Below are 24,342 nucleotides of genomic sequence, written 5' to 3'. Positions count from 1 at the left end.
CATTATCTCCGGACTCCAGCTCCTTTTAAGATGATTTAATGTATCTATTATGTCACCGTCATCCTTTATTTGTACTGGTTGTTACATTGAGTTTCCCTGGAGTATTTCCATATCCATCCTCGCTCTCTTCTGCCACCCTTACTAGATCCTCTCATTACCGTGAACACTAGGCCTTTCCGTTAGTCTTGTCTAATCCCGTGAACAACCCAGTCATCATGTGTATAGAAGACAAGCATAAAAAAAATAAACAATCGACAATAATAGTTTAACTTAGCGAAACGGTATTAAAGACCGACAACTATTTTATTTGCTTCAAATCATTTAATGTCGTTTGAGGAAGGCTTTGGCGCGATCTGGTGGCCATATTGGTAGTTGCCGACGTTCATCAGACCCGCTTGCTTTTCCTGATGAGGCACGCGGAGCCAGCAGTCACCGTCTGCAGATAGGAAGAGATCCTTAAATCAGTTGATTATGCCTTCGTCATACTGCAATTGGACTTCTAAAAAACAAAACATTGATCCATTGATCATTGAATGAATCAAAATTAATCCTACTTCCACCATGTCCTCTCCTTGGATCTCACGAACAGAGGTGAACTTGTCTGTTTCGAACACCAGCTTCCCCTCCTCTTCCCTGACTGTACACTGGTCATTCATTCATTCATTCATTCATTCATTCATTCATTCATTCATTCATTCATTCATTCATTCATTCATTCATTCATCCATTCATTCAATCATTCATTCATTTACAGATACATGAAGAATGATGAACATATTGAAGATGGTTTTTAAGAAAGAGAATACAGAAAAATATAAGGAAATTGCTGTTTTTTTGTTTATACGAGAAATAAAAATTAAACTAGGCTATAGTTTAGGGTTGGTAGACTACTAATGCTTTATAAAGGCTGTACACCTCAAGAGGCAGGGAGGATCAGAGCTGAGATGCTTTCATTATTTTGGCCTTTTTTTTAATTTTTCATCTTTATTAGTGTATTTCATTGGTCTAACTTTATTGATCTATAATTTTGTTTTTGTTTTTTGTATTGGTTTGCATGTATTAATCTGTTACGATCCCCCCTTCTCGCCCCGGTGATCAATCCATAACTTCCTAATAACTGACTATTGGAAGTAGACCTACCTTGAACTTCCTCCCATCCATAGCGGTGATCTCCGTCTCCTTCCCCAGGCTGAAGGAGTTGACGTTGGTGCGTACGGGCGTCTTCACCTCGATGGTGAAGTCAGGGCCGTTCTGCTTTATGACGGTCACCGGCTTCACGTCCTTGGACATTTTGATCATCATCTCAGGTACAGCTTTCAAATAAAAGCAAACAAAAGTTAAACAACCATATCTGACCAAAGTTCAACAAAAATCGACCAACGGCGTTTCTTACACATTGCTTTCAGAAACCCTTCCAGATTGTCATCAAAATACACCTTCCAGGTTCCGTTGTAGTCCATGCTTGCTGTTGGTTTGCTATACTGATTATCATATGCAGCCTGTCGATACTATGTTGTCCATGGCGTTGCGAACCCCTCGTACAAACAAACGCACGGAAGGTTGGCATGTTGGGTACTTGGAAGTCCCTGTTATTCATACAATAAATCCCCTGGGAGACCACGGCAGTACTTACTTTCCCCCTCCACTACTTGGCTACCCGTTCAGCTGTTGAAACAGGAGGAGTGGAGAAGAGACATAATGACTTGAGCATGACTATAACAAATGTTTTCACTTTGAAGCCGCCGTGGCTTGGTTACATTTTAATAGGCTACTTGTTGGTTAACAGGTGGCCAAATAATTAAAAAAGGGGGAAATATGAGCTTAAATTATTTACAAGGCTATCTCTATTTCTACGATGTAAAATTGTGATTTTAAATCACAATTTAATTGACATCTTATGTCAATTCATTATTGGAGAAACAACCTTTATTCAAGGTACTTCTGTAAAATATTTTCTTTTAATCTGACAAATAAATTCACATTTGGCATCAGAATATTCACTTTAATATAAACAGTGTCTTTGGCACACAAAAACAGTACATTTTAAAGCAAACATCTGCGAACAGCAAAAAGCTCTGGCATATACATCACTGTGCAGAGGCAAGTTATGGTCTCACAGGTCTGTGTTTCACTCTTTACTACGGTTTCTGACAGTGCAGGAACACTTGTTGTCTGAGATCTTCTTTTGTGGCATTTCAAGATGACACAACAAAGCACATTAGCGAGAAACAGGCAACGCAAGATAGGGACCCTCCTGAGGATTGTAACGAAACTGAACACTATTTTTTGGATGGGAACCCTTCATGGTAACCCCATTTTTTTTGGTGATGAAAAGGGTTGTCCGTTTACGTCGCTCAGTTCCTGAGCGAAAACACATTCAACATTCATGCAGAAGTGCTGCAAAACCAAACAATTAAGTGCAAAGATTGTTTTCTGGTCATTTTGGAATACTGGTTAAACTGGTCTGCGGATGATTCCTGGAATATTAATTTCTTAATATCTGTGCAATGAGTAGGGAACGACATCGAGCAACTAAACCTTAGGCGTTGCTTCAAGACTACAATGTTTTAAACATTGTTAGAAAGGAGTGTATGTTTATTTGCCAAGACAAAGTTCAGACATCTCCTCTTATTAGGAAGCAGTGTGTACTCAAGTCACAGTAACAATGACAAAGCACTTTTTCATACATTCTTTTACTTATTTTCTTCGCACGTAGGCTATTTCAGTATAAAATATTAAACGTGTGAAAATGTAATGACAGAAACACTGGCAAATAATTTAAATATGACAACAACACAACCAAAAATAATCGTCTCATGTCAATGTCTGAGATAGATGTGGCTTTTCTGTGATGTTTTTAAATAAACTCGACGAGCAGGAAGCCCGAACGCGTCCGCCACTTTCAGTTTCAGTTTGGGATATGCTTTTGTCGAGTCGTCCCGATATAAAGTCGTTTTCATCGTCCGTAGTTTGTGCTAGTTCGGACCGGGGTCGCTGACGCGTCGCGCTTGTGTCTGGGGTTCTCCCGTCTCTTCCTCCGCGTCGTCGTCGTCCGTCGCTTGTGCTCCGTGTTCCGTGCTCCGCCTGGCCCCGCCATCGCTCCTCCGATTGGGCCTCAGAGGAGGGGATTCCTCCAATACGCTGATGGCATCGGCTGGAGAGGAGTTGGGCCCGACGTTGCGAGCCCTGACGCCGGAACTCTCTCTGGAACTCTCCTGGTCGTCTGGTGAAGACACACATAATCAGAGACAATGATGTCAAAAGTGTAGTCTGGTGTACCAATGAAGATACCAACTGCCAATATCCAAGGGGTATTCTTAATAGGGTTATTAAAGGTTGCATAGGTGATTTGCTTTTTTGGCCATTTTTGCAAAATTACTTGAAATCCTTATCATAACCCGCTTACAGCCACTGAGTTAGAAGTACTGACATGAAAATTAAACTTGTCAATCATCTGTGGAACGGGCAGGGCTCGAAAAACTCCAGCCAATCATATCCATTGCCACCGAGTTTCATTGGACAGTAAGTACGTCAATCAAACGGTCGTACTGCACTCCCCCTCCCCCGCGCCCCGCGCGCGACCCCTTCGTGCAGTACTCGTGACCCAGAGCAAGCTCCTGTTTGTTGTTATCCTGCGGTAGCTACTGGAACTAGTTAATCCACATTTGGACCTAGCAGTAGAAGACAATTTCCATGGCAGACAAGACACCACCATCCCCACCACCACCACCACCAGCAAAGAGAAGGAAAACTCTTTTTCAGAGAGTAATTGATAATAAAAACGCTGAAAGAGAAAAACTGAAATCAAGAATAATCCTAGGCGCTGCTTTCGAACGTTGGCGGCAACTGAAGGACGAGAAGGGTCTAAAAACCGATGCTTGTGTGGCGGTTGACCTAGTTTCAAAGTTTATACCGTTTATACTCGGTAATACCGGTGTGGAGACGAGTGTATTACTCGGTGTGAAAATGTCCACACCGCGGCAACCCTAGTGAAAACCAGGACTTCCAATACAATTATATGAAACAAACATACATTTTCTAAAAATAGTAATGATTTATGTGACCGTTTAATGTTTATAACATCTGGTGCAACCATAGCAGCGAGAACGTATTCTCAGCTGGGGGTGCTGGGAAAAAAAAAACTCAGCCTGCACTAGACTCGCAACTCGTCACATTGATAAAAAAAGATGTATAGCAGCGCATCTCAATTACACCAGTGCATGCGCGCACAGTTGAAAATCGATCGTTCACATCCAGCTGCTCACAGAACAAGTTTAGCGCACCACCGCTACCCTCACACTTTTTCATATAACCTTTTTTCAGCACTAGGTCATATGAGCATTAAATAAATGCTGCGTCTCAAAATGCCTTGGACAGCAGCGAGGATGACTCGCTTTGCCACGGGCCGAAACAGTTCGGAGCGACCACAGCCAGAGCGAACACAGCGGGGCAGAGGAGTGTCAGGAATAGTCTTTGGTGTACACATCAGTACGGCCTATTTGCACTACTGTTTAGTGGCAATGCAGTGTTTTATTCGATGCCTTTTTATTTTCGTATATTATTTCAATGAATACAATTTATTTATTCATAAAAACCGGATCTGGTCTTCAAATCTTTTTTCCAAATATAGGTCGTCTTACAATGGGGTTTGTGTTTATATTCGGACCAATACGGTACAGCGGGCGCTCACATGACGTTAAGCATTTCCTGGTGCATAATGTGACGCTTCAGAAACTAAAATCCCGTTTCTCCCCGTTGAACCGACAACACATAACCGGCGTTTTCAGAAATCTCCACTCTGGCCGGAGTTTTTAGAAATGATCGTTTTCTGTGATAAGACAGGGCCTCGGACAGGGGGTGTTGCAGCACCCCCAGCACCCCTACTTCCCGCGGTACTGGGTGCAACTTACAGCTGAATGTAGTGCCATGTTGTTAAACGAAAACCTACGCTAGCCTGGCTCGCTCTCGCGCATCTCTGTTCGCGCTCGTGCATGATTGCGCGTCCAGGTACTTGGAATGGGTGGAGTCAGAGTCAGCGTTGAAGGAGAGGGGGTAGGACCATTTGAGTTGTGTATTTTCAAAATCTGCTGGCGTTTCGCAAATCACCTACCCAACCTTTAATCTGGTCAGGTTGCCACAAGAGAGACACTTTAAAAAACATTTTAAGGATGTTTTGGTTATTATTCCCTTTCCATAAAAAGGTAATCTTTCCTATATTCCCTAAATTAAAAGGTATGTTATAAAGCCAATTCCTTCACAATAGAAGAATGACACTGGGAATACAAACTGCCGAGACATGTTCATGACTCGGTACCGTGGTGCGAGTGTCTCACCTGACTCAAAGCGGACCCTTCTCACCGGCGGGGTCTCTTGTCGATTGGCGGGCACAGTGAGGTAGTGACTCATCTACACACACACACACACACACACACACACACACACACACACACACACACACACACACACACACACACACACACACACACACACACACACACACACACACACACACACACACACACACACACACGTTAGCGTACATCTGGATCGTTCATAAACCACCACAATCCAAAGGGGGCAAAGAAACAGCCTTCTGTAGATATTTGATATTTAGTTAACAAATAATTGGCAAATTGAGGGCGTATAGTAGATGCTTTAATCCGAAGCGATTTACAATAATTACATTTGTCCGAAGAAAGACTAATAACAATATATCGCTGTCGGTACAGTAAAGACGTTCATAGACATAAGTGCCAAGACCCTCATGCAATTGAGCCGTTGCCACAATCAATGATAATGAACATTAAAAAAGACAGTTGGTCCGTTGCACAGCGTGGTATATAGAAACACAAAGTTTCAAAACTCAAGCTGGACCAACCAGATCGCTATGCAGGGATGGGGAACACGCGGCAGAACAAACCGCTCTCCAGCGCTTCGCCCTTCATTCACACAGAGACGTACCCTCCTCTCCATCTCAACCCGCTGCTTCCGGAAGCGCATCTCGCTGAGGTTCTCGTTCATGTCCTCGAAGGGGTCCGCGAACAGGTCGTGGCGGCTGTACGACCGCAGCTGAGGACAGACGGGAGGACGCAGACCGAGGGGGGGGGGGGGGGGGGGGGGGAGGGTGAGCGGTTACAGAATAAACGGCTGGAGAGGAAAGGTTTGAAAACGGTGAAGTCAGACAAAGTGTGGAACACACAATCTTTATGAATGAACCTCTTTATTTTGAAGCTTATATTTCAATATAAAGCTATTATTTGAGTGTAATTTTATAGAATGTCATAACAATGGGTTGGCTATCATTATTTGAGAAAGTCTGTTGCAAGTTAACACGCCTATTTCTGTTGTAAATTATTTTGTCTTCTTACACTGGACTGGGCTCATGTCTAACCAATCAGGGTAATAATAATCATAATAATAAATGAAATTTATATAGCGCTTAATATGGTAATCTAAGACGCTTAAGGGTACGTCCTTCCTGATTTGTCCATTATTTACATTTTGGTTGTATAGTTTCAAAATCTTGCCCTCTTCAGCTCTCTCGCTCTAAAATCACATTCAAGAGTTCAAATGGTTCAGTCTCCATCTTGAATTGAATCTATATCCATACAGAGGTCTCAAAGACAAAACATTATGACCTACCCTCTGTTTGGTCTGCTGCAGGTTGGACCGTAGAATCCTCCGGATCTCCTCCTCTCTGCCCTTGGAGATCTTGGGTATGGTTCTCCCCCTGGACTCCACTTTGGGCTGGATGTTCCTGCACACACACACACACACACACACACACACACACACACACACACACACACACACACACACACACACACACACACACACACACACACACACACACACACACACACACACACACACACACACACACACACACACACACACACCTTTTATAACCACCATCAAATAAATCCCCTTTTCAACATCCATCTCATCTGTTGTTTTGCTACTGTAACACCTGAATAATAGTGTTCTCATATCTCACAACGTAATCTCACTTATAATCTAAGATAGCACAATTGTCACCTTCCACAGACAAGCTCCATCTTCAACTCAAAATAGCTTTTCGCGGCTATCACTCGGCGCGTGTGCATGTCTGTGCGTAGGTGTGTGTGTGTGTAGGTGTGTGTGTGTGTGTTTTTTCTCACAGTGGAATTGGCAAATTAAGTATTTTATTGCACCTGCCCAATGCGGCTGCTAGTGTTTAACGGATGAGAGCTAATTTAAAAACGATGGTTGACTTAAGGTGTTTCACTAAGAGTGTGTGTGTGTGTGTGTGTGTGTGTGTGTGTGTGTGTGTGTGTGTGTGTGTGTGTGTGTGTGTGTGTGTGTGTGTGTGTGTGTGTGTGTGTGTGTGTGTGTGTGTGTGTGTGTGTGTGTGTGTCCGTGTGTGTCCGTGTGTGTCTTACTGCATGGATATGAGTCCGGGCAGCTTGGCCGAGCTGCCGCTCTCCACCATCATCATGGCCTGCCTCATCTCCATCTTGTTGTAGAAGGAGATGAGCTGGGGCTCCATGGAGCGCTCCCCGGCGATCAGCCAGCGCTTCACGTACGTCTTGTTGAAGCGGTTCAGCCTGGGGGGCGGGGCATATGTAAATGAAGATAAATTAAAGGGACAGGTCACTATTTAAATAACGTAAATTTAAAAAGCTACATTTATAAATGTAGTTTAAGGATAAGGTCAGATAAACCGAGATAAACTAAGATAATTATAGTAACATAAGCTAAAATAAACAAAACTAAAGGTAGCTTAAATTGCCGGGGCAACGTGTATTTAAAAAAAGTAAATAAAAAAGGAACAGGTCCATATTTTCATAATGCTAAATTCAAAAAAAGGTCCAGGCAAGTACTAAGTCGTGCATGGTGCATGGTGGAGGGGGGTTGGCCATAGCAAAGACCTACTTGTCTTTCCAGTGGTGATGTCCATAGTGTCCACAGACGCCTTCGATGCCCGTCAGGAGGTGGTCCAGGAACTAATGGAGACATGGTTTATCAATTATTAATCATCAGAGAAAATAACAGGAACCAAAGCACAACAAGGAGGCATTAAGTTACCCCGATATTGATTGTTTGTTTTGATCTGACTCATTTGAAAGCCACTATTGATTTGAAGTGTCTGCTACATTATGTAAATGTTTCTGTTCTTCTCATGGTTTATTTTATATTTTATTGGGCACTTGGAGCTTTAAATATATATAAAGTATTATACTTATCGAAAAATTTTATTCATATATTATTATATTATAAAATATATTAAAAGAAACATAATGATATTCATCATCATTATTATTATGATGCGACGGCTCCTTCTCTCTGACCTGGGTGTGGATCTCCTCGTTGATGGACCTCCTGGTCTCCTTCTTCTTCTTCACGGCCAGCAGTTCCACCAGAGGCCTGATGGTCATGCCCTGAGAACCCCATCACCACGTTAAGAAGCCTTACCACATGTTGTTCATGCCCTGTTGTATCTCCTAGAACAGTGGTGTCAAACATACGGCCCGAGATGATTTGATCAGGCCTGCGCCTTGTAGAGCATTAATTTCTGAGTATGTCAACAAAAAAAAAGTACGTCTCTAGCCCATTCCTGTGATGAGTTATGATTTTCTAAAGAGATAACCAAAATGCTCCCTCCAGCCGCTAGGGGGCAGCCAAAACAAAAAAAGGAAGGAATTCCACACTTGACATCCCCATTACCAAAAAGTAGATTCAGCGTGCAGAGTTTTCCAGGAAAAATGGACTGAGAATTATTTATTCAGAGAGGTGAATACAAAAGCAGTGTGCTTGGTATGTAATCAGCAAGATTCAGTGCTCAAAGAATATAATATTCGGCGCCATTATGAGACTCATAAAGAAAAATATCACTATTTGAAAGGACAACTAAGAAAAGAGGAGATAGACTAATTGTTAGCTGGTCTGAAGAAACAGCAGTCTACTTTTACTTTCAGCCGCGAGGTCAGTGATGCCTTATTGCTCACGAGATAGTGCAAGCATCCAAGCCATTTTCTGATGGTGAGTTTGTGAAAACATGCATGCTGAAGGCTGCAGAAGTCGTGTTTCCTGAAAAGCGATCTGCCTTTGCCAACATTAGTCTGTGCAAGAACACGGATGCAGATAGGGTAACAGAGCTCTCAGGAGACTTTGGCCTCGCAGGCAAATGAATGATAAAATCAAGTCATATATTGCTTTTTCGGTTGCAATTGATGAGAGCACTGATATAACAGATATTGCTCAACTGGCCATATTTATTCGGGGTGTTGATGAGACTTTGACAATCACCGAGGAGTTCCTTGATTGGTGCCTATGAAGGACACTACAACAGCGAATGACATATTCAGCTCTCTCGTTGGAGTGCTGGACAAGGTCGGATTGGACTGGTCCCATGCCGTCAGGCTGGCTACAGATGGCGCACCATCAATGGTCGGGAGAAAGGCAGGCGTTGTGACAAAATCCCGAGAGCAAGTGCAGAGCGCAAATGGGGGACAAGATTTTTGGGCATTTCACTGTATTTTGAATCAAGAACCGTTGTGTTGCAAAACACAAAAAATGGATCATGTTATGAATGTGGTTGTAAAAACTAAGTTTAATCAGAGCGCGAGGTCTGAATCACCGTCAGTTTGACACTCTTCTCAGAGATAAAGACATTCAGGCTGACCTATACCATATGAAGGAGAAATATGATATTGATGCACTCGTAAGGACTAAAAGATGCCAAGTTTCAGGAGCCAGCAGCAGCAAATAGACTGCAGTGAGAAAAAAAAAAGTTAATCAGCAAGAAGGCCTGGGCGTAATTCTTGTGATGCTCTTTCAGAAATGTTTGCACTCTGATGAATACAGATCTTTGAAAATAAGTTTACTCAGGTTTCATGTTAAAAGACAATGAATATTGTGCAGTATATCATTCTCAGCTTCAGTAGCCTACAAAACAGTTTGATCTTATGTAGCCTAATCTCATTGCTCATGCACTGCTATAACTTTTATGTTTGTTTATTTTATTTTATATGTGCACATTTACATTTTCAAGGCAGTATGATAGCTTTCTTCATAGCCCCCACTTGAGTTTATTTAGTGTGGTGAGTTGGTTCAGGTGATTTCCTCAACTCTATAAAAAAAACAGTTAATGAATGTGAAATGCATTTTATTTCAATTCCATTGGTCTATCTGTGAATAAATGTGTTCTGCTAATATAGATCCTTGTGATCCGGGATTATGTAGGCTACAAATGTAGGCTGAATGATGAAGCATAGTACTGAAAAACAAAGCTAAAGATTTGGAGTTGACGTTAGGTTATTTTGCCATTATTTCACTGGTCCGGCCCACTTGAGATCAGATGGGCTGTATGTGGCCCCTGAACCAAAATGAGTTTGACACCCCTGTCCTAGAACATATAGAAACACTAGCCAGCCGCCCAATGTATCCACTCCATCCTTTCAAAAAACAATGTTGTAGACCGTTTTCTATAAACAGATAAAATGAAGAATCCTACATACTTTCAACAAAATTAAAGGAACATTTCGGTATTCCGAGAAACAATAAAACAACATTAATTTCCAAATGAACGCCCAATTTTCACTGTGACCAAAAAAGAAAAAAAATATATATATTTTTCAGACTAAAGACGTACTCTCTGTACCAGGAGCTCTCTCTCACCTGGACGAAGACGGTGAAGAACACGACGGTGATGATGGCGGTGAGGAAGAGGGTCTTCATGGGGTGTTCGGGCAGCAGGAAGCCCAGGGAGTAGGCGATGGCGCCTCGCAGGCCGCCGTACGCCACGATGAACTGGTCCTTCTTCGTCAACTTGACGATGCGGAACTTATTAATTACATACGTGAGGCCAATCACTCCTGAAACAGACGATATGGAAAGAGTGGGAAAAAATGTCAGAATTAATTCATAATGAAAAAGAAGTCGAAGATTAACCCCCCAGAAAATTAGCTTTAACTTTTACTTTCTAAACTTCCTGAGCATGGGACTTTAATATTGGAAACCCCTAACTGTCTCCCCCTCTCTGATAAGGACTTTTATCTTGGAGACCCCTAACTGTCTCCGCCTTCTCTGCTAAGGTCTTTTATCTTGTCTCCCCTCACTGTCTCCCCCTCTCTGTGAAGGCCCTTTATCTTGGCATCCCCTCCCTCCCCGTCTCCCCCTCTCTGTGAAGGTCTTTTATCTTGTCTCCCCTCACTGTCTCCCCCTCTCTGTGAAGGACCTTTATCTTGGCATCCCCTCACCGTCTCCCCCACCTGCTAACAACCTTTATCTCGGACTCCCCTAACCGTCTCCCCTGCTAAGGACATTTATTTTAGGAACCTCAAACTGTCCCCTCCTCTCGGCCAAGGACTTCTACTGAGCAAAACGTAATGCTGGAGCATTTGGATCCAATCAAAATCATCACTTAAACAACAATAAACAATCAAATAAAATCCCTTATAGCCACAGACCTTAAACTAATTGGACACGACCTAGTCTCACATACAAATTAGAAAAAAACCTTTGCTGCATGCCTCCATCTCCCATACCTTCCTCTCTATCTCACTCTATAATAAAGCATAAAAATGCAAAAAACAACAACAACAACAACAATCTCCGGCGTTGCTCACCCATGACGCGCGACACCAGACACAGGACGACGGTGACCACCACGAAGGTCCAGTTCCAGGCGTGGGGGCCTGCCACCGTGGACACGCCCAGGAAGATGAAGATGAGGGTCTCGCTCACGCTGCTCCACATCTTCAGGAAGTACTTGATGGTGGTGTAGGACTTGTGGGAGACGTTGGCCTCCACGTAGGGACGCATCGTCACCCCGCACGCGATCAGCCTGGAGACGAGATGGAAAACCGTTCAGGAGATGGAGACGATTGTTCGCTCTGTTGTTTATCTTCCTGCGAAATAAATGTTATCGCTTTCCTCAAGGTTTACTTAAACTAACTCTCAGTAAACCTTTCCAGTTTACTGTGTGTTGTGCTGCCTTCAGCCAATGGGAGGCAGTGTGGAGTCCAGCGTACAAACTTGCATTGAGGCTCCTTGCCTTCAAAACTAAAGCGTTTTATTTGAAGGCAGATGTTTGTTAAGACGTGTGCAGGAGATGATGGGTGTGGTTGAACCATCTTCTTAGGGAACTTTTATTTGCCAAAAAGGACCTCGATTTGCCTCCCCCCCTCTGCTCACGGGGACTCTTATTGTGGTAAACCTCGAACCGCCCAATGGTACTCACGACATGATGCCGGAGAGGTGGAAGACCTCGGCCGAGAGGTAGGCCATGTAGCTGTAGAGGAAGACGAAGAGGGGCTCGATGACGCGCGTGTGCGAGGTGAAGCGGGACGTGAAGGCGCCCAGCACGCCGTAGATGGCGCCCACCAGCAGGCCGCCCAGGGACACCACGAAGAAGCACACCACCGCCAGCACGCCGTCCAGCACCGTCACCGTGCCGACGGCGGAGAACTCTTTGAACAGGTGGTAGAGGACCTGAAGGAGGGGACGGACGGACGGACGGACGCACAAGGCTTAGATACACAAGGTCACTTTAATCACTCGTTTCATGACCGTGCGCTCTGCAGAGCCAATCAGATGCAGGTTTGATTGAAATTCAACCAATCGCTATCGTCAATACGCTCGGTTTAATTGTTGTCAGTTAAACAACTAGGGCTGATTGCTCATTTCCAACTGTTTCGTCAATCAGTGGCTGTCGTCCTTAACTGGCCAATGGGTGTTAAGCAACGGGAGTATAATTGTTATGGCCCATTGTGTTCAGGTATTCAGAGCTCATATTTGAAATCACACTAACCACTCACCAATAGCTCTCTCTAAAGAAATACACTAGCCACTACTAAGTAATTGCATCACTTATGACAACTATTTATGCCTTGGCAACTTTCGATTTCTTCCATCTATTGCAACCACTGTGTGTTCTAATGCCGGGTTTGACTCCAGGGTCCTCATACACAACGACCATGTGATGCTGCCGTTTTCACCCTGGAAAGGCAGCCTAACAGAAGAACCTCAACGAGGCCTGGGCTAAGAATAGAATGGACATTCTGGGAAACCTCCAAACACAAGCAGAACCAATTCCCCATTAGAAAGAACACCTTACAACCTTTTGTACCAAGGCCTAATTTTTTTTTTTTTTTTACTTCCTGTGTAGTCGACCTCTCTCTGTCGAGTGAAGTTCGGGATCCAACGAAGCGCGGAAATGAACAGGGATGATATATCCTGAAAGCACTTTATGTCTGGAAACAAATTGGAATTAAACCGCAAATTAATTTAGGTGGATAAAGAGGAAACCCATACTCTGAAGAACCGGTTTAATTAATTTGCTGTGTGTCTACCGGCAACATTTAAAGAACGCAGTCAACGGATCTGAGCCTTTAAAGACTTAAAAGACCAAATTAAAATGTTGTACACTTCAGGGACCAAACACAGAATCCTCAGTCTGGGAAAAACAGTATCCAGACCACTACACAACCCTGCCATATACTATGCTGGACTCGTTTTAACAAAGCCACCCCAGGCCTATTGGAATCATGTGGTAAAACTATGTGTGTAGTGTAGTCCAATAACATTTAGAGAGACTATGTCCCTTGAGACCAATGAAAGGTCAGGGATGGTCATGTGACTTCCTGGCTATGTATGTGGGCGGAGTCATTATCAACAGCCTAAACATGCATTGCATCATGGTGCTGAACTCAAACACGGTCACAAAGCACAATAGTTCTCTAGCTCTGAAACAAAGGAGGCGCTTGCATGAACACAGATAAGAGATCTGCAATCTTGATGATAATATTGACTGAGTTGGTGGATTTGCTTAAGATCCCGGACGATACGCTTGCTTATTCAAACAAAACTTGACGCGCACGAGAAGAAAATTGGTGCAGTGTATGACTGGGAAACGCCTGACAGCTGTTCTGCTCGAAGGGAACTGACACGCAGTGTGTGAATGAGGGTGAGAGTGAGGGTGAGAGTGAGGGTGAGAGTGAGAGTGAGAACGAGTGCACTTGTGCCTCCGTTCTGAATGACCTCCTAGATAGATAGTCTGCTTCATTCATAACCGACACACAAAAGTCCCATGGAAAGAGAAATGAAGAGATGAAGACAGGGCCTTGACCGCAATCATAACAGAGCAGAAGAACACAAATCAACCATGTTTTAAACAAGAATGATCTGTATTTTCAATGAAAATAACTACTTAGTAACCAAGCAACCATTTCATAACCAAAGTCAAGGAAAAAGGAGATGTGTTTGTGTAAATTAAGATAAAAGACTGCACTGAGGTCGAAGGAGATATAACCACACCAAACATTATATGCAAGTGGGGGAACTGTAAAAAGGCAGCTGTTTGGACCAAGGGCGAAAGAGTAGAGTCTGCACACTGCATGTGGCCTTCAAGGTGGTGGTTTTCGCTGGTGTAACCAACCTGTGTCACGACTAAACCCATCTCACGTTCCAGATCAGTTAGAGGGCAGGGATTCTACACCAAGCATAGAATCACACCATCCTTTTCACCAATAGTGAAAAAGTAGAGTTTGCACGACGGATGTGGATCATAAGGTGTGACCTTGAGAACCACGGCACAAGGTGTGACCTCGAGAACCCACGTCCGTCGTACAAACTCTACTTTCCCCAACGCCAAAAATATCGCCACCCCTCACTCCTCCTCCCCCCCTCCCCTCCCCTCCTCCTCACCACGGTGACAGCGTCGTTGAGCAGCGACTCTCCAAACACCAGGATGTGCAGCAGCTCGTTAATGTGGATCTCCTCGAACACGGCCAGCACCGCCACGGGGTCCACGGCCGACACGATGGAGCCGAACAGCAGGCAGGACAGCAGGTCCACGCTGGCCAGCTGCCCGCCCTCCAGCTGACACACGCCGTACATCACGCCGCCCATGAAGAAGGCGTTCCACAGGGTGCCCACCACGGCGAACACCAGGATGGTGCCCACGTTCTCCGTGAAGGGCCGGACGGGCAGGAAGTAGCCGGCGTCCAGGATGATGGGGGGCAGGAGGTAGAGGAAGAAGAGGGTGTCGTCCAGGGCGGGCGCCTTCTCGCCGATGGCCTTGATGAAGCCCCCCACGAGAAGGCCCACCACGATCAGCAGGCAGCTCTCGGGCACCACCTGGGAGACCCGCGGGATCACGTGGAACCCTGGGGGGGGGGGGCAGAGAGGGGCGGTACTTTAGGGAGAGAGGCGTGTGAGAGATTGGATAGTGTCGTTCTCTTAGTGAGCCAGTGAGAGATTTTGGTGAGTGGTTAACGTAGTTCTTTAGAGAGAGAGAGAGAGAGCTGTGTGATTGATTTGTAAGTGTAGTTCTTAAGAGAGGTAGTGGTGAGTGGTTTGTGTAGTTTTCTAAAGAGGGGTATTTGGTTGGAGTAGTTCTCTAGAGAGAGGGAGTGAGAGACGTGTGCATTGTGTTTGGAGGCCTCCATCAAAGTGAGGCGGACCCACTTGGATACTGTAGGAGCAACTTCAGAGATCAAGATAAATCAACTTTGTAACTGGAGCACTTTAACACAGAGATAGAGAGAGAGAGAGAGAGAGAGAGAGAGATGGAGTTCCACATTGTTACTCTAAAACTTTTGATAGAGAGAGATCTACTTTGATAATGTATCCGCACCTTAGAGACAGATCAATTGGCTTTGTTGTTGCACTTTATCACAGCCAGACAGACCGACATACAGAGAGAGAGAGAGACACATAGGTAGAGAGACAGAGATAAAGCTGGAGAAAGAAAGAAAGAAATTATTGAGAAGGGAAAAAGAAGAGAAGCGATCGATTCAACACAGTCAACAGAATCATACTGCGAACCAAATGATCAAACAGGCGGCAAAGCATTTATCTGGATGAGGGAGCCATGAAAGAGCAACCCAACTCCCCCATCACAACGTGTTAGGTATCTAATGGTGCGGTTATTGCCTCTAGATTGATGTCTTACAAGAGGACAACAACACGGTGCAATATTGTGGAGAATCAATACTTTTTTAGGTTTTTTAGAGCAGTTATGATTCCATTAGTCCCCATTTCGGAAAGGATTGAACCATGTCATTCAAGAGAGAGTGAATCACAGACAGAGAAAGAGACAATTATTTAGACCCTGTATATTAATCCCATTAAGTATTCATATCAACATGCTCCTGTTTTTATGTTCAACCAAGCTTTAATTGTAAACAATGCAGGAGGCTTCATTTCCATACTGAAATGAAAATCGGTATCCTCTATGTGGGTACAGAACTCAACGTGCATTACGTCTTATACATTAAGAGTCAGGACAGACAACCAGGATAACCACACAACGCTTATGAAAAGTGTCAAACATCTCTGCGATATTAAAAAACCTCCGAGCTATGCTGTCCATCCTCTGCGAACCCATATACAGAGCCTGACACATTATCAATAAAACAGCCACCGGGTTTGTGGAGTTAATGTATGCAGTAGTGGTGTGTTCAGTCCGTACAGCCACACGCCAAACCCTCGCGCTTTGTCCACCGACAGGGCGCTCTTTGTTATCAAACGGGGACCAGCGAGCACGAAGTCCCAGCGGCCCAGACAGCCAACAGCTGGGCCATATGATAAACAGAGCACGACCCTGCTCAGCCAATCAGAGGCCTTCTAAGGGGACCCTGTCGTTTTCCCGCAAAGGGTGTCTCTCTTAGCAAGTTAACTGCCATTTTTTGATAGGTCGATTTTATTGTCGTTAGTGCTCTGCAATGAAGTTTGATGTTGACTTTATTACTTTTAACTTTTACAATTGTTTTAATACAAAATACTGAATTAAACTGCCAAAAAACAAATGTATAACTGCAAGAACTTTATAGACAATACAAACCTAACAGTAGCAAGAACAAAATATATCATAGCCCTCAATTATGTGATTACAGTGATTTACACGATAAGAATTGAGAGCACACACACACACACACACACACACACACACACACACACACACACACACACACACACACACACACACACAGCTCTAGTTACAAAGTTATCCTTTGCAAATGCATCCATCTATTTCTGGCAGACAACTGTATTGAGGGGTGAAGGGTGGGTGGTGGAGGGTGTTCATGCGGTGGGACAATTTGTCCTCCCGGGTGGGGCTGTGCGGGGTGTTAACGAACCGTTACCCGAATTGATTAAGTACAAAGATTGCGAGTGTGTCTGCTCGTGAAACGCCATTACTTTGTACTTCTATACCGTTGGTGTTCAATTCAGCAATTCGATATGACGTTGAAATATATACGACATCATCAATAAACAAATACTCAAGTGCCAGGGGGGAGGCAGGCTCCGACTCACCAAGTTTCATCAGCAGGGCGAGGAGGATCCATAGGGAGATCTCAAAGGGGGTTCTCACGTGATCGTAGTTGAACAAGAGGACGGGGAAGCCTTTTTTGTGGGTGACATTCGTTGGATCGTTGGAGCCTTTTTTGTGGGTGACATTCGTTGGATCGTGAGTGCCGTCTTGAGGCGCGTCGTGACTCGCCGATGCGGCGGCAACAAACACGATCAAGAGAACGCAAACACTGAGCCGTGGAGGGAACGACCCCAGCGGTTGACATGACAGAGCCATCACTGAGGAGGCGTTGGCAGGTGAGCCCTCGGTCTCCCCGCTCTCAACTCTCCAAAAAACCTATCGTCCTCCTTGAGAATCAAATGGAGATCCGACGAAGATGATGATAGGACGGGGAGTGATGACGGCGGTGCAGCCTGCAGCAAGACCCACTTTTACGCAAAGGCTCAAATGGCATTTTACATTTAAGAATCATATCCAAAAGTTAGTGCTATAATGCTCCTCAGAAGTTGAATTGTTGTGGGGGTTATCTTCCCTGTTTACGCGGAATCCGTTACATCGCTAGCCTGCGTAAAATCCCCATCAGCTGGTGACCACGGCAGCAGGCTCTCTCTCCGGCACACTGGAAACTTACAGCGTGCATAGCATCACTGAGCCGCAGCACCACGTAGAGCTCGGTGTCTTACTCTGCATGGGGTTCGGGTTCCGAACTCATCAGGGATAAGTGACCTCTGCTGGATCGGAGGAAGAGCGACGACCGAACCAACTCCCGCCCAAAATGCCCCCCCCCCCCCACACAACTACAGAAAGTTATATACGCAAAGACACGTGGGAGGGAAGACGCATGCACGCGCACGTGCGCGCGCGCAAACAGCCCCCCCCCTCCACACACACACACACACACACACACACACACACACACACACACACACACACACACACACACACACACACACACACACACACACACACACACACACAGACAAAATATCGACTGTTTCTGCCTGAATGTCTCTCACGTACCCACCCACTTCTCAATTGTATTTATTTCAGTTTTGGCGGTCTATCAAATTGAATAATGAATGAGGATGATCAAGTGAGCTAATACCAACACATTGTGGCAAGGGAATGACAGTTGATCAAACAATCTCCTCCTCTAACAACATCAGGCGGTTCCCACACACCTATGGCTCTTCTTCCCACGTCTGTCTGGGCTTCCTGTCTGAACTCTCCATCCATCCCCTTATGGGTCTGTCCATGAAGGACCGACAGATAAACCGATTGGTGGCGTGGCAGCGGCGGACTGATACCTAGGTTAAATTCCGCGGCTGCTGAGAAAGTAGTCGCTCAAAATGCGATGATTAATGCGATGCGAGGTTCGTTTTATTTCTAACATTATTCTATCAACACAGACATTTACTAGTATAGTCTGGCGTTATAATTGATTTACCTCGAGTGTACTGTGGAGTGGGTAAGACTGTTTTATTAGCCGGCTAGTATGGCCCGTTGCAGGGGTGGACTGGGACAAAAATTCAGCCCTGGCATTTTCTGTCCAGACCAGCCCACTACATTATCAGCACTAGGGGTGGGACGAGACGAACGGGAAGAACCCTGTATGTACTTTATTATACGATTTAATCAAGTACATACATCCTGCTATTTGCACTGCAAATAGCAGTGCAAATTGCTATTTGTGTCTCTTGTGCTGTTGACAAGAAAGGTGTGAAACCTGAACAGGAAGTTAACGGACATCCTGTGGTCGCTGCATCTCCATCCTCCATATCTACATATCTACAAAACGCTTGTTAAATATCACACTTGATCCAACGCTAATTTCTCTCTTGCAGTTTTTAGTCTGTGAATGGGAAATCTTTTTGTGTAAGCCCAGCATTAGTTAAAACCAGACTCGGACAATAATAACAAAATATCCTGACAAATAATCTAAATAGAAACATATTACAGACAGTAGCAGCTTTAGAGCTGAAACGCATTTGTTTAAACTGTGACTCAGTCATTGTGAAACCATAAATAGAGAATGCATTTTTTTTATCTATAGCTGCGAGAAAAAGTCTAAGACATGAATTACTTACTCGTGGGAGACGCGGACTCCCACGACTCCGGCCCAGGCCATGAGGTCCCGCTCACCCTGGTTTGTGTTGTGATTGACAGCACTGTCAGGGCTCTCTGAGCCTGCAGCCCATGATTGATTGACAATGACAAACATAGACCAATAATCGGTGCGATGCTGGCCACACACTGCTAGCCCTCTGTAGCCAATTGGCCGGCCTAATTGGAGGAAATTTAGAGAGATAGAAAAAAACAAAACATAGCGGACCGGACCGGCCCACATTGGGTCAACGGCCCACCGGGACGATGCCCGGTATGCCAGATGGCCAGTCCACCCCTGGCCCGTTGCCGTGCGCTAGCCTAGCACGAGCGAACTCTGCAACTAGAAGGACTGAAAGAAATGTGTTAAACTGTCTCCAATGATAAAGGGCTAACTTGGGAATCAGGCCCTATGTCCAAAATTCTGAACTACCCCTTTAATCGTTTTCTTTCACTGACCACAGGGTTTCGCTGGTTAGGGTCGCGGGTTAGGGTCGCGGGTTAGGGGTTAGGGTTGGGTTAGGGTCGTGTGTTAGGGTTGGGTTGGGGTTATGCAAACAACTAATATTTAATCAATGATGAAAAAAATATTAACTATTAGCTAACTAGTTTGCTATTTATTATGGCACCTTATTATAAAGTGTTATCAAAAGTTATTTTGCGTGTTGTTTGTTTGTTTATTTTCTTCGTAATCAGCTCATTCGGGCCGAAACCAAACGGGTAAAAGCGTTCCCCAAAGGGTCTTTTGATGCTAGCCGTATCCAGGGGGGTCTTTTAGTGTCCAATCTCATTGGTTCAGTGTCTAATCCTCAGGGTGAAGTTCATCTCCCCTCGCCCCCGTCCCATTCACATGGATTCCTCTGTACAGTGTGTGCAGTGAGCCGGCGAAGGGACAATGTGTGTGTCCTCGCGGCCGCTTCCACATGGACGACGCTCTGAATCCCACCTTTCATGTTTATCAGCCAATCCATCCGTTCACCTATTAGCGTCACGGTCACGTTCACTGGGTGCGAGGTCAGTTAAGGGAAACAGCACATTTTGTTTTTCAATGGTTTTGTTTAATTTCAGGCCATTCATGGAAATGAATTACAAATAAGTAATAGAAGTGTTTGCGTCATAACTAATTTGATTAACCGGATGATATTTAATATCGAAGGGATTGAAGAAGTTTACAAATGTTACATACAACAGAGTCAGACTAGCAGACTAGATTAGGTCCAGAGATTAAAATCAGTTTAAGGGACATCTTTGAGGTTAGCTGACACAAACAGAAATAGATGGAAACATAATGAATCACAAAGATATACGGGGAAATATTTAGTTAGCAGGACAGAAGATATTCACTTTCAAGAACTTTCTGTGTGGTCCATCAGATGTATTAATGTGACACTTCTTGACAAAAGGTGGTGACAAAATATTCTCTATATCCTTATTACTGAACTATTCCCTAGGAAATCTGCTTCATATAGTATGATGGTGACCATGTATTTTTCGAATTTCCACACTTTCTTAATCTTTGTTCACATCACAGTACAAGGAACAAACCTTTACTTCTCCAACCAGTTCTCTACAGAACTATATTCATCTTCCACACAAACCTTTCAAACCTTCTTCAAGACTCACAAAACAACAAACTTCATACAAAAACAACATGGCACTTAGCAGCTAAGTGACAGGGGCCCTACAATTAGTTTAGTGAAAGCAGCCTAATCCATCGTGACTTCGACACTCAGGTGCGTGTCTACATTTAGGTGCGGCGTCAGTTCGCCGTCTGTTTCAGTTGGACTCTCTCGGCCAGCCGCTTGGTACTGTACAGAGACACCCCCAGGCCCAGGGCGGCCATCGTCATGGCAATGGGGTTGACGAAGCTGGTCTGATGCTGCACCTGGACCTCCCCGGAGACCTGCCTCTGGAAGAGGAGACGGAGGGACGGAGAGATGGAGAGATGGAAGACAGCGGAGGAGGAGAGATAGGATGAGTCAGAATATGGATCGCTTGAATCAGAATCTGAAATATTGCCCAAACGACGAGTCATACGGGAATTTGTTCCGGTCAAGGTGCACACATAAACCAAGACAGTCAACAGCCCGAAATAAGGATTCACTAATAAATTAGTGTTAGTTGGACTTAAATGGAGAAAGCGATATCAACATTGTTTTAGTTTGATGCATTCTCAGAATAGGCAACATTTGCAAACTAATAAGGAGGTAATGCTGTTTACATCCTTTATAACAAGGAGCAGTACCCTGAAGCCTTCTTGATGTTACATAACGTCATCTCTCTATGTAGCCCACGATGCAGTTGCTGTCTATGAAAAATTAATTCCCATCAGTTTCCAGAGCCTGACTCCGTTATGAAGCAAAGAATTGCGTCATTTCCTGACCCACTTAATCCAACAACAACAACAACAACAACAACAACCATGTCAAAGTCAGACAACTATAACTTTGTGAATGTCTCTTTATTAAACGGATGGCTGTTATTAAAACTATCCAAAACCCAAACATTACACAATTAAATATGATTTCCTTTTCCTTAACAGACATTGCAGGTGCTTCTATAAAAGGATATTTGAAGTGAATTGTCTGATACGTTTAGTTTAGGATCAGACGGGGCTAGGACGTCTTGCTTGCTCTACGATCCCTCCGGGTAAACTTTGGGGATCGAACCCCGAGGACATAATGCATTGTTTTATCCTGTCTGCATCGGGCATCTTTATGATTGTGTAATGTATTGTGCTGTGTGTGTTGTCTCCTCTACTTTGTACTTTATCTATTTGTTTACTGTCTCTTCTATTTGTATTTTATCTATTTATTTGCTGTCTCTTCTGTTTGTATGTATACATATTTATTTTATTAGGGACTACGGATGCAAATTAGCAGCTCTGCTATAACCCGGCATGTTTACAAAGATGTTTAAACATCAATGTTCATTAATGTGCACTGTCCCGATTCAAAACATAGCATTTATTTATTTAAACCAGCAACCTTAGGTTAGGGAGTCCCCCTGGCTACTGTACCGTTCCTCCCATTCAGTGTTTATTTACATATTTCTCCTCAATTTTTTAACTTTTTCCGTTCAGTTTGAGATGAGCTGAAGGCGGACGGACGGTACCTGGAGCAGGCGGGAGTACCCCGGGGTCAGCCTGCTCAGCCTGATGATCATGCCTGCCAAGGATGGGTCTCTCGGGGGTCAGCAGGCCACGTCCTCTCACTGCTGGAGGAGGAGACGAAAGGGACTTCACACGCCTGGGACTTCAGCTTATGGTCTCACAAGGCTTCACACAATGGAGGAACAAGACTTCTACGAAAATTATGGTGAGGGAGATATTCAGATGAAAAAACACTATTTTTTTTTTTAATTACCACATGGCTATTTACACATAAGCTAGTGACAAATATAAGCATTCTTATCAAAATCTCGATACTAAAACATAGTTGGTAAATACAAAGTTTCTGGGAAAAGAGTTTCTTACCATTGCACAAATATGGATAAAAAATAAATTTGATGATGTTAAATACAAAGTTTCTGGGAAAAAAAGTTTCTTAGCAGTGCACAAATATAAATAAAAAACACATTTGATATATAATCCACAAACATCATGCAACTTTGAGATTTATTTCCCCGATTCAACTTCTTTCCTTGATTTTCTCGGTTTGACAAATTATTTCCCATGCAAATCCATCTGAACAAGTAGAGCTCCATCTCCCTGACCACAAACCAGAACTCTGCCAGAAGTGGAGAGAAGTGATAGACCAATCAAATCCAAATCCATCCTCACCTTCATCAATCTGTGCAGGGCGACTCTACGGACAGGCGTAGCCCCAACAAACAGTGGTTCCCAACCGGCTTCATAGACTGTGGAGACCCCCTTTGTATGGATGTGTGTGTGTGTGTCTCTCTCTTTGTCTCTCTGCCCCTGTTCAACGTGTGCCCCCGACCCTATCTGCCCGTCTGAATGGGCTGGCTCACCACCCTGGTCCCAGACAGACCTCTCGTCTGTGCCTTCACAGGGGCGTGCATGCACATACACACACACTCATACGCAACAGTGGCTCGGAAGCTCCGGCCCTGTCAAAAGGGATTTGGTCCCACGGATTGGTCGACGAATGGGAGGAGAGAGAGAGAGAGAGAGAGAGAGAGAGAGAGAGAGAGAGAGAGAGAGAGAGAGAGAGAGAGAGAGAGAGAGAGAGAGAGAGAGAGAGAGAGAGAAGAGAGGGAGGAGAGAGAGAGAGAAAGAGAGGAGAGAGAAAGAGAGAGAGATGGAGAAAGCAGACAAAGAAGAAATAGAGAGAAGAGAAAGAGAAAAGATAAAGATAGAGGAAGAAAGAAGAGAGAGCGATAGAAAAAATAGGTTACACAAGAGCCATGACGTGAGAAGAGAGTGAGATAAAGAGAGGAAGTGAAGAGAGAGGGTTGCGTGTCTCAGTGCTGCATGTTGTGTGCGCTTGAACAAACATGTGTGTTAATGTGTTGCTGCAGAGCCTTATGTAACCTCAAAACAGGGAATGGAGGAATACCTTTTTTATTCATCCAACCTACAACTCACCATCCTCCGTACAAAACACACCATTTGTCCTTGAGAAGATCACACCAACAGAGAATCAGCCATTTGGTTTTCCATTAAGTTGAATGGTTTATGTTCCTCATTCTGTGACACCTGCTTTTTGGGTCAAGGGTGTTCCTTGTTCAGATATATTTTCTCTAATACATTTTCCTTGAAATATTTAGCGGTATTTATATTTCTGTATGTAAATTGTAATATTTGCTAACAAACATTTCACACAGGCAGTACAAAATGGGAATAACTGTGCATTGTATGAACATTGTATAGAGGAATTGATCGTGAGGTAATTAAAATATATTAATTAACTGTACCTCATCTTATAATTAAGTAGGATGACAGCTGCATTCTCCCATCTATTATTCACACTCAGTCT

At 44.1% G+C, this 24,342-nt stretch overlaps 2 protein-coding genes and 1 long non-coding RNA gene across 5 annotated transcripts; all 3 read right to left on the bottom strand.

Moving 5' to 3' along the window:
- Positions 1-315: 315 nt before the first annotated feature.
- Positions 316-1,808, bottom strand: LOC130375879 (fatty acid-binding protein 10-A, liver basic-like). 2 transcript variants are annotated; one of them, XM_056583023.1, is made up of 4 exons: positions 1,394-1,808; positions 1,141-1,313; positions 555-644; positions 316-436 (listed from the first exon to the last, which is right to left on the bottom strand). In XM_056583023.1, the coding sequence occupies exons 1-4, from the start codon at positions 1,458-1,460 to the stop codon at positions 386-388; spliced, it is 381 nt and encodes a 126-aa protein (XP_056438998.1). In that variant the 5' UTR covers positions 1,461-1,808; the 3' UTR covers positions 316-385. The 2 variants fall into 2 exon arrangements, with proteins under 2 accessions (XP_056438998.1, XP_056438997.1); XM_056583022.1 differs by having other exon boundaries at positions 351-644.
- Positions 1,809-1,988: 180 nt separating this feature from the next.
- On the bottom strand, positions 1,989-18,004 carry LOC130375878 (Na(+)/H(+) exchanger beta-like). Of its 2 annotated transcripts, XM_056583021.1 has the most exons (13): positions 17,428-18,004; positions 17,302-17,391; positions 14,689-15,149; positions 12,224-12,474; positions 11,610-11,827; positions 10,660-10,856; positions 8,331-8,420; positions 7,915-7,985; positions 7,422-7,586; positions 6,643-6,757; positions 5,962-6,069; positions 5,334-5,406; positions 1,989-3,223 (listed from the first exon to the last, which is right to left on the bottom strand). In XM_056583021.1, the coding sequence occupies exons 1-13, from the start codon at positions 17,573-17,575 to the stop codon at positions 2,976-2,978; spliced, it is 2,235 nt and encodes a 744-aa protein (XP_056438996.1). In that variant the 5' UTR covers positions 17,576-18,004; the 3' UTR covers positions 1,989-2,975. The 2 variants fall into 2 exon arrangements, with proteins under 2 accessions (XP_056438996.1, XP_056438995.1); XM_056583020.1 differs by having other exon boundaries at positions 17,302-18,003.
- A 2,455-nt stretch (positions 18,005-20,459) lies between these two features.
- LOC130376245 (uncharacterized) lies at positions 20,460-23,362 on the bottom strand. Its single transcript, XR_008893970.1, has 3 exons — positions 23,184-23,362; positions 22,517-22,618; positions 20,460-21,311 (listed from the first exon to the last, which is right to left on the bottom strand). It is a non-coding gene; the product is annotated as an uncharacterized LOC130376245 (long non-coding RNA).
- Positions 23,363-24,342: the final 980 nt, after the last annotated feature.

Source organism: Gadus chalcogrammus, chromosome 22 (genome assembly GCF_026213295.1).
Source record: "Gadus chalcogrammus isolate NIFS_2021 chromosome 22, NIFS_Gcha_1.0, whole genome shotgun sequence".
NCBI lineage: Eukaryota > Metazoa > Chordata > Actinopteri > Gadiformes > Gadidae > Gadus > Gadus chalcogrammus.
The sequence above is the reverse complement of the archived record's forward strand: the minus strand, read 5'-3'. Positions and strand labels throughout refer to the sequence as shown.

Coding starts and splice junctions, on each gene's coding strand:
- LOC130375878 (XM_056583020.1), bottom strand. CDS start 17,575: ATGGCTCTGTCATGTCAACCGCTGGGGTCGTTCCCTCCACGGCTCAGT. Junction 5,407..5,961: donor GGGTTGAGATGGAGAGGAGG/GTACGTCTCTGT, acceptor GTGTGTGTGTAG/ATGAGTCACTACCTCACTGT. Junction 3,224..5,333: donor AAGGGTCCGCTTTGAGTCAG/GTGAGACACTCG, acceptor TGTCTTCACCAG/ACGACCAGGAGAGTTCCAGA.
- LOC130375879 (XM_056583022.1), bottom strand. CDS start 1,460: ATGGACTACAACGGAACCTGGAAGGTGTATTTTGATGACAATCTGGAA. Junction 1,314..1,393: donor AGGGTTTCTGAAAGCAATGT/GTAAGAAACGCC, acceptor TTTATTTGAAAG/CTGTACCTGAGATGATGATC. Junction 645..1,140: donor TGGATGGGAGGAAGTTCAAG/GTAGGTCTACTT, acceptor ATGAATGACCAG/TGTACAGTCAGGGAAGAGGA.